Source organism: Montipora foliosa, chromosome 8 (genome assembly GCF_036669935.1).
Source record: "Montipora foliosa isolate CH-2021 chromosome 8, ASM3666993v2, whole genome shotgun sequence".
NCBI lineage: Eukaryota > Metazoa > Cnidaria > Anthozoa > Scleractinia > Acroporidae > Montipora > Montipora foliosa.
This window is the reverse complement of record NC_090876.1, coordinates 3,812,715-3,823,078: the sequence shown is the minus strand read 5'-3', so window position 1 is coordinate 3,823,078 and position 10,364 is coordinate 3,812,715. Positions and strand designations below refer to the sequence as shown.

Here is a 10,364-nt window from a genome sequence, read left to right as displayed (position 1 = left end):
ATAGATGCATGTCTGCAGTTCAATTATATGACTTTGATATATCTTCCATCATTAAAAGTCCACACTTTTAAGCTATCAATCATTTGCTTACAAAATAGATGCATGTCTGCAGTTCAGTTATATGACTTTGATATATCTTCCATCATTAAAAGTCCACACATTTTATCATTCAAAATTTGTGACCATGGTATGATCATTTTTTTTGTAAGATGCAAACCTTTCTCTTCTCTTCTGCATTTCATCATCTAGTCTTTTCTGCTCAGCATCCTGTGAATCACAACTTCAAACTTACCAATGCATCAACATTATTAACGTAAAATTTTAAGACATCATGCAAGCGACAGCAAACAGAAACTGTGTTCAAGTGAGGTATGTGCATTCCCCCTTAAATCCTGATTCAGTCAAGTACTATCCCAACTATTAGAATGCTGTGCATTAGAGTGTTAACAAGATGAGTCGCCACATCAACCATGCTTCATGCACTTTATCGTTTTGTAATGTCTGGCAATCAATCAGCTAGAAGTAGCAAAAGAATTTTTGGTATCTGAATTGAAACCGTACTAAGGAAATCATCATATGTCATATGCAGGTCTCCTGCTAATATTGTATCTGACTAGTGGGATGAATGTGTGATATTGCGCAATAACAAGAAGGAGTTAGGGATTGGCACTAGTTTTTTCCCTGCAAGAAATGCCCAGTTACATATATTTCTCAATGAACCAATTCTCTAATCTTCTAATATGCCTTCTTGGCTCAATCAAGTTCATTCTTCACACTTATTCAAAACGCAAACATAAGTTTTCATGCATGTCAAAAGGGCTGAGGGGCTAAAGACATTACCGTAATTTCCGGCCGATTACCCGCGGGTAATGCGTTAATTTTCCAGTAAACCGCGGTTGCTGCGGGTAATAGGAAAGTGCGGGTAATGCGATAATTTCTAAATCTCAGGTAAGAATTTAACAGATTGAAACAAGTTAAAATGAGGATAATAAAACCAACACTTCCTTCAAATCTGTGTGTTGCCTCGTTCGTTGATTCAATCTTTAAAATGATGCTTTATTTGCCGTAGTCTTTGTAAAACCGCTCGATGAAAGCCGAAGCAAATTGAATGAAAAACAATAATCTTTCCCTTCAACCATGTCACAACTTGTCACCGAATTAAAAGTAAATGAGAACGAATTTCTCACTTTAACACATCCTTTTCAATTTTAAGAAAGAGTTTATCGTGAGACACAATTCAATGCTGAAAAAGTAACAAGATGCGAATGTGTTTATTTTGTGATGCCACAAATTTTTCCGTTCAAAACAAATCTTTTACGATCTTGTTTAAATAATTTCAAACCTTTACTACTTAATTAAACTGATGCTTCCTTAAAACTTGTGTGTTGCCAAGCTTGTTTGTTACCGTAGTTCAATCTGAAAACGCTTCCTATTCAAGATTTGTGTGATGTTTTATTATAGTGTTCTAAAAGCCCTCAATGAATGCCAATGCAAACTGAATGAAAAACAAATCAATTGTGTTTAAGTGATTACTGTATTTCATTGCTTTTTTCTTTGCTTAATTTAAAAGCATTTCTCACCTGCACTCCTTTCAATTTTGTATATGAAAGATTGAAAGCATTTTTTGTGAAAGCACGCTCAAAGCTACAAAACAAGATGCCGACATATTTCACGGCACCGCATAATTATTTAGAACGTCATTGTCGGCACGTGTGTAAACAAAACACTAACTACAGTGAAAAATTTGCTGGATTGTTCAGCGCATCAGTTAAATGTTCCTAGCTACCCCTGGCTTGAGTGATAGAGCATTTTCCCGTTTTAAGCGACTTCTTATATAGGCCCGGTCTTTTGCCCCTGGGTATGCCTAACCACCACCCCATCAGGTATTTTTAACACTCGCCCCCACTTTCTCTCAACCTATCAAAATGGCGCTCAATGATCAATCGCAAAGATGTTGGCCTTCAACTCGTATTCTATCGAGTCTTAGCGTTAATACATTGGATAGTTAGGTCGTTTTAACAAGACAAACGAGAAATGACTAAGGAGAGTGTTAAGGCTGCATTATTAAAAGCCAATTCTTAGCAGAAAATGCTATCGATCTTCTGCTTTGTAAACAACAACATGGAATATTTATCGCTCCAAGTTTGTGAGTTCTTGTCCCGGAAATACAGTAGCAAGATTTTTTCCGTTTTGGGGTGCGGGTAATAGGCCAGTGCGGGTAATCTGTTGGACATTTTTTCCCCTTGTGACAAAAATAGACCGCTGCGGGTAATCTGCCGTGCGGGTAATCGTCCGGAAATTACGGTAAGTCTACAATGATAAAAGTAATGATAATGATAATGATGATAATAATAATAATAATAGTAATAGTAATAATAATAATAATAATAATAATAATAATAATAATAATGATAATCATAATAATAATAATTTTTTTTAAAGAAAAAGCTAATAAAAAAAAACTAACTAATAATAGTAATAATAATAATTTAAAGTGATGATCTAAAACATATTGGTCTAAAAACGTATTGTACATAAAAAGTCTTATGTATCAAAGAGAAAAATCAGTCAGGCGAAAGCATAAAACATTCGTTAATAAATTATTATGTCAGTCCAGCAAGTTCCTTCTCTATCTCTAAGTCATTTTCCTGTATATTTGTCTTTCTTCTCTGTGACCTTGTTCCCCTCAAACAAACTAGGGCAGTCCGCAGGATGGCGAAGGACACTTTCGTTTGAATCCATGCGATTGTTGTTGCATAGTCCTCCTGCTTCTTTGAAGAGATGAGCTTGGCAAGTCTGGAATGGTACCGCTGACACTCCTGAGACATACCTCCTGTTGTGGTGAAAACCAAGGGCGTTAAAGTGCCATTCTCGACTTCTATTATTCTGGATGTATATTTCCGCTTCTTTTCATCTTCGTGCAATTTATATATCTGTTTGGGGCTAAGCTCTTTATACGAGTCCGCATTCGGGTGACATACCCGTATATCAAAAAAGGCGGCCTGTTGTCTCTCCCAGAATCCACGGCAGTGCACATCGAGACGGGCATCTGGTGCTTTGTTTGCTCCCCTGTTGAGCTCCTCCCCGGAAAGGGGTTGTAAGGTGGGCTCAATTGCTACGTCATAGCAAACCATATCTAGTAGCTCCGCCTCCAGGTCACGTATCTCGTTATGACGTTGTATGATTAGGCCGCCTCGCTGGCATATCATGGCGTGGTCCACGGTAAAGCTGCAGCCACATACACATACAGATGGGCTATCGGGAATGGACCAGTCATAGCGTAGCCTCAGTGCATCACGAAATTCCCGCTTGCTTAGGTCAAAATTCAAGTCTCTCAGTGGAATTGCAGTAAGCCAACTAGAGGCGCCCTTTTCTCGTGCCAGGTCTATGGCTCTTTGTGTCCTTACTGGGAGAGAGACCTTCTTCTTTTCAAACAGCATACATCAGCCTTCGCACCTCTGCATCATCTGGGGTCCCATGGGATTGCGCCATTATCTTATCAACAAGTGGAGCGCTCATCCTGATGGATGCTGAATACTCTGACTCCGCACTTTCAGATGGGTGCGTCATTCCCAGGCCTCCCATACGGGCAGGAAGTGCTAGCAGTTTTCGTTCAGTCACAGAGCAGTTATGTTCTGTTAGTGACGGTATGAGGACATCTGAGATAGCACGCTCGAGTGGTTCCAAGAGATCTTCAATATCTGGCAGGGTCCTCATGAAGTAAGTCCACTTATGCCTTAGCCCGAATGTAAAAGCTGCATGGCAAGCTTGCGGTTCAGAGGTTGCAAACTCTGCTAGTAAAGTTACTTCACTGATCCACTCCTTTACTTTGCTGCCGACATACTTCTCTAGATACGACCTCTGTCCGAGTGCTGCGCCAAGGTGTTTGCACCCTTCCATGGTGATGTTTATTCCAGTTCCTGCAAACACATCATTTGCTTCTTTCAGCTTCTCTGGTTTTACCACAAGCCAGCACTTCTTTGCGTTTGGATAGTAGCCTAAAGCTGGACCCGCTGCCAGCAGCTCGTCCCACCATTTTCTGATGTCTGTCAATGCACCTGCTCCAGTGGCATTGTCGGCATACCAGCACTGCTTTGCAGAACTACGAATGCTCAAGAGAGTAATCAGGGGTTGAAGACTGATTGCATATAAGCTCATAGCTAATGGATCCCCTTGTGTAGTACCTTCCGAAGACAAGAGCTCTTTCTCTTCAGTAACAATAAGTCGCACAGGCGCTCTGTAGGTACATGTATTTATTGCATAGGTGGCAATTATTGGACATAGAACTCTAACGTTGTGCAGCGCTGCCACTCTATTAAGCAAATTAAAAGTGTTCGAGGCATCTACGAGGCGTCTGTTTCATCCGACTCGAAGATATTATGCATCGCATGAATGGCAGCCTCACTGCCGGATTTATGACCTGTGCACACTTGTGTAGCACCACATGCGTCAATCACATCTTGTTTTCCCACTCTAGAAACTCATTTGCCAATAATCCTTCTGATCACCTCTGCTACACCAATTGGGCGAACCTCACCATTACCTTTACCCAGCGGGATAAGGCGGCTCGCTAAAATAGGCTCAATGATTGGCGGATCTACATATTCTGTGCAAAGTCTCTTCGTTCATATAGCAAGAGAGTCACATAAGTTAGTACTTGATCTCTTGAAAGATTTGCAAGCTAGCATTCTCCTGAAGCCCACAGCATCCACGCCCGAGGGTCCGCTGGATCCCTTAGTTCTTAGGGCAGCTTCCCTGATCATCTCGCCATTAATTGTTGGTAAATTGAGTCAGGGACATCTTCAACTGGTCCAAACAACAGTGAGCCTAACTTCGCTTCCTGCGCCTCCGGGTGTTTCTCTCTGAGCTGTTGCATCACAACATCGGTCATCGGTGAAACACCTCCTCCGTCATTCTCGCTTAAATAGCGCAGCGCCGAATTGATTCGCCCCTCCATCACCAGCTTTGCAAAGATCTTGGCTTTATTTGGCAGATCTTTTTTACATGATTTCTGTATGCGCCTTTGGATCACATGCCCCTCTCGCAATAGGCAATCAATTTCGCCATTTCTCCAGAGTTTTAGTCGCTTTTCAAGACATTCTTGGTGTTCTTTAGCTTTCGACTTCTGGCTAGGTTTTTGTAGCCCAACAGCTAAAAGAACAATGGCGGCTTTTAGAGCAAGATGTTGCATGCCCGTACCATTGTTCCAATCGTAGATATGCTTGCTTAACTGGTTGACGAAGTCGCGTCCTATTTTCCCATAAGGGACCAGGAAGGTGTTTTTTCTCCATGTTATGATCTCATTATACGTGCCATCGATGAGCGATGAGCTGATTGTTATGATTTCTCCGTCGCTATTTCGGTCCCAGGTGACTGTATGTGGCCTGCTGATATTCGTGTACTCTGGTAAGCACCCTGGGACATCATTCAAAACCTGCGATGAATTTCCTATTGTATCCTTTCTTTCCTTAACACCTTGTTTGTTTCCTGTAATATGCAAATCCAGGTCTATTACCGTTGAATTACCATTTTCTCCTTCGATATCTTGCATGCTTTGATTTTCGTTTTCAGCAAAATCTTGGATAGTACGATCACTTCTTGCTGTCCAAACAACAGCATCCATAGTAGCATTCCTTTCTACGGTCCCTGCCCTTTCATTGCTATTCCTTTTTTTGAGTCTAGCAGCCTGGTCGCGAAGATTTTGACTCCTGAGTCCTAGTTGTACATATCCCATTTCGTCCCAAAGCTCCTTCATGATATCCACATAGACCCGCTTTCTTCCATTTTCATTACAGGGAGGGTTTTCAGAAGACACAAGCTCCTTCACTTTCCTTTTGCACTCCAAAATATCATTATTCATCCGCTCAGTCCATTTCACCTTCGACTTTCTCGCTTGAGATGCCATCTCAAGGCATCTGAGGTCAATAATAATAATAATAATAATAATAATAATAATAATAATAATAATAATAATAATAATAATAATAATAATAATAATAATAATAATAATAGTAATGATACAATAATTTGTTTAAACACAATGGTTACCTTATCATTTTCATTACTCTTTTCCTCAGCAGTTGAACTTTCCACGTCTTTCTTTACCTGAAAGAGTCATTTAATAAAATATCCTAAGGTTTGGAAGCTTACAATGAGCCTGTCATATACTAGAAACTCAAATCTCACTTAAAGAAAAAAGAGAAGAGAGAGAACCTCTTTGGATTTCTTGCTATCTTTACTTTGATCAGTGCTGTCGTCATCATTACGTCTTCTCCTGTCCCTACTATTACGTATGTCAAGAGAAAAACAAAAAAATACTTGCATCGAAGTTTGCCACATTTAAGCTGACACATATAAGATATCTCTATTATTATTTTGGTGGCACCAAAACATCTTTAAAAAATTTCACCAAACCTGCTTTTGGATTTCCTCTGTTCCTTGTCAGGACTTCTACTTTTTGATTTGGATCCTGAAGAGCTGGATCGATTATGACTCCTTGAACGTTTTTTCCTATCTTTATCTCTGTCCCTTTCCTTACTACGAGGCCTCTCTTTTCTTCTCCTTTCCTTGCTTTTGCTGCGGGACCTGTGTCTTCGCTGATTTTCCTTGTCTTTTCTTTTGTGACTTGGGCTACGACTTTTACTCCTGCTGGATGAAGCACTGTGTGAGGAGCCACTTTCTGATCTTTTACGTTTTTTATCTCTTTCTCGCTCTCTTGGTCGTCGACTACTCTTATCTTTTTCTGGACTCTTGCTTCTAGATCGTTTCCGCTCCTTGTATCTTTCCCGACTTCGAGATCTTCTATTTCTATCTCTACTGGTTGACCTGGAACGAGATCTCCTTTTGCGCCTGAACAAATGAACAAAATTTAATATTTTTTTGTCATCAGTCAACTCTTTGACAAAATAATAATAAAAACAATAGCCAGTGTTGACACCATGGTTAGGGCAGATCGAGTGTTCAGTCTTTAACCAAGCAAGTGATTTCAACAGTAAAAATTGTCTAGGGTAGGGGAAAAAAACCCTATCACACATCAATTAAATAGTTTGGGATGGGTGACTCCTTAGTTTCCTTGTCCAATAACTCATAGAATTTCAATCAAATTTCAACTTAAGGTATGCCTTGTTTTAAATTCTATTTCCTCATTGGACTATGTCACTAAGAAGTCATGTAAGAGTTTAAAAGTGTTGGGATCACGAGCTTGAGGGCTTGCGACAAAACAACCCAACAAAGAGACAACCCAACATATTATATAATATAAAATTTTACAATGTACAATAAAAGCACAATATTTGCCTATTGATTTTCCTGTGCACATGAATCTAACAAAACCTGGCCAAAATTTCCATCAGTTTGCAACGGCTTGTTATAAAACTTATCGAACATCGAAGTGTTAATCCAGCCATAATCAGTGGTAGATTTTAAGAGGGTCACAGGTCCTTCTGTATTCCAAGAAAAGAGCGATGTCAAAGTTGGTTATGGGGTGCAGGGATGGCACAGTGGTGAGAGCACTCTCCTCCCACCAATGTGGCCCTGGTTCTCTACTCTGCATAACAGGTTCTTCTCAAGGTACTCCAGTTTTCCCCTCTCCTCAAAAACCAACATTTGACTTGACTTGCATTTATTGTTAATTTCAGTTTACAGTGTCCCCAATTAGTGCTTCAGCGCTAGAACGATTTGACACTTATTATATAAAGTTCCTTTCCCTTCCTTTCCTTTCTTTTGGGAGAAGAGCAAGGGGACACTTCATGATGCTTATTCAGGGGCATTCCTGGACATACCTTCACAGGATATAAAATCACCTAAATCCAGTTTAGTCCCTAAATTATCAGCAACCCATGACTAGGAGTGAGCAACAACCCTATATTCCTGTCATAGCATTTTCACAGACCAGTTTACTTTTAATGAGACTCTCACAGAAGCCTGATGACCAATCACAAGAAACTAACTTGACATCATAGAGCCAGCAAACCGGAGCTGCCTGTGTTTGTTTTTGTTTTTTTTTTTTGTTTTTGTGGAAAAGGTAGTCTAAAAACAGATTGGACTGTAAAAATGCTGTGACATAGGCTCAGCATGGAAGTTGTTTGCTCCAAGTCACAGGTTTCTGGCGTCGTGTTGCTCAGGGACTGAATATCTGACATAGTTTAACAACTGCATCCTTAAATGGACATTGGGTGCCTGGAATATGAACAAGGGCTTCCACTGGAGGCCAGCCAGACAACCCCTTGATTCAGTAACAATCCCATGGCCAGGATCTGGACCACTACCACACTTTGTTGTTAACTTTGTTAAACTGCATTTAATTGCATATTAGAATCTACTAGGCTTCATTCCTGCTAAGATTACTCCTGAGTCACCATTGCTGAAAATAATTTGTCCTAATTTAATAATAATTATTATTTCCAAGTTGTTCAATATTGACAACAAAGTTGTATTATTTAACACAACAATAACAATCATTGAGAGGCTCCGATGCCCAAGGGTGGGTCACTTACTTGTTATCTCTTCCCATTTGCTGGGATGGGTGTCAGTTAAAGAAGCGATAAGTAGTTAGCACTTGGCTACAACAAAAAGGAGAAAATAAATAACATTCAATGAATATTATTTCAGTCTCAGAACTAAAACAGGTTCAGGTTGCCTGTTACATAAGGATCAAACCCAACAGAAAACTATTATTATAAACAATTGGTTGTCTCCTTCCATTTGGGTTTCTAAACTTCATGTGTTGATTTAAAATTGGTTACTTTCGATACATGAACCCACAACCTTCAAAACTACATTTGTAAAACATCAGTGTTTAATTGGTTAAGATTAAAGGGTGCAGTGTGGCAGGATGGTTTCAAGAAAGTGACTAGTAATATAACATAGTCACCGCAAACACGATTAACCCATTCACCCCTAAACCGCCATACTTACTGTAGTATTTTACTCTGTCTAACGCCAAACGATTTTACTCGTTAATGGGGAACCCCCAGGAGTCAATGGGTTAAAAAATAACAACATAACATCTCTTTGCTATCATTTATTTCTCTGTTAAAAATATATTGCTACAAACCACAAAACAGATTGGAAGAAGGAACATGTTCGTAGCCACCACCTTTCAATGCATGAAAAGAATGTTTGTTACAATGGATCCCAGTTTTCGCATGGCCAAATACGCTACGATACTGCTTTGATATCGAACAAGCGCCAAGAAAATTCTATCTTTTGCCACACAATTTCAACCAGCTTTGAAAGGCTTAAAGAACATAATATTGGACAAATGGCATTTAATTCAAAACCAACCTAATCTCAGAGAGATATTCAAGGAATCCCCCTTGATTTCTCATAGAAAGGGAAAATTGCTTAAAGATAATTATGCTTGTCAAAGCAAAACTGTGAAGGCTACTAGAACACCATGGACACAGAGCAGCAGTCGCGTTGGTCTGTCAAACCCATTTTACACACATTTTACACAAAATTGACCTTTTTACAAGCCTCCTTTGAGTTTTAATGGGCAACAGGTCTTAAGAAGGTGGGTTACTGAAAAAAAAAAACTGGTTGCCCAAAGGGCAAATTAGTAAGAAAGCAAGTGTTAAACACTGAGGTTGGAAAGAAAATGCAACAATTTGAAGGAGAACTTGCATGATAATCCTTTGCATTCTTCCGGAGGAGTATATCCATTGTATCATCCTTGAAGTGTGTTAATTTAATTTAATTTAAATGTATTGCAGAGTTAGTCCTTCCAAATGCCTGATCTGGTCGATCAGTTCTCTCAAATGGAAAATGTAAATCTGCTTAGTTGACTGCTCTCTACAAGGGCTTTTCAGGATCAACTGGCTCAAAGGAATCAGATTGAATGCATGTGAAGGCACCGCACGGCTGCCACCATACGATCCATGTGTGATCTCGGAGCACCGGAGACCTGGCCAGATGTAATTGACTGGGAGTCGATTTTGAGGAGGGAGGAAAACCGTAGTACCCAGAGAAAAACCCTCCGAGCCAGATTGAGATCGGCCAAAACTCACCCCACAGGGTTGAACCTGGGTCTCAAAGGTGGGAGGGCTGGTTGATGACCACTACAGCCATCCTGACTCCCCAAAAAAGTGCCCAAGGTTAATGAATAGTCAGTCTTAAAGCTGGATTCCCTATTTGTTTCATTGGCCCTGAAAAGCGCACATGGAGAGTGATCAATCACCAGGTACAAACATTCAGGTCACAGGTCATTGTTTTACCAATACAGAAAGTATCGTAAACATCCACTTAAGCTAAACTTGGGTCTCATTAGGCCTAAACAAAAGTTTTTAGGCCTAATATTAGCATTTGTAAACAGTTGGGTTGTTTCTGTATTAAGAAAACAATGACCTGTTACAGACCTGGACCAG

At 39.9% G+C, this 10,364-nt stretch overlaps 1 protein-coding gene across 2 annotated transcripts in view; it reads right to left on the bottom strand.

The window, feature by feature from the left end:
* Nucleotides 1–10,364, bottom strand: part of LOC138012609 (probable ATP-dependent RNA helicase DDX46) — a 39,357-nt gene that overhangs the window by 28,154 nt on the left and 839 nt on the right. For both annotated transcript variants that reach the window (XM_068859426.1, XM_068859427.1), the window contains exons 2-6: nt 8,496–8,561; nt 6,415–6,849; nt 6,214–6,283; nt 6,049–6,105; nt 218–267 (exon numbers count right to left, since the gene is read on the bottom strand). In XM_068859426.1, coding sequence (XP_068715527.1) covers nt 218–267; nt 6,049–6,105; nt 6,214–6,283; nt 6,415–6,849; nt 8,496–8,512 — 629 coding nt within the window. In that variant the 5' untranslated portion in view covers nt 8,513–8,561. The remainder of the gene's footprint in view (nt 1–217; nt 268–6,048; nt 6,106–6,213; nt 6,284–6,414; nt 6,850–8,495; nt 8,562–10,364) is intronic.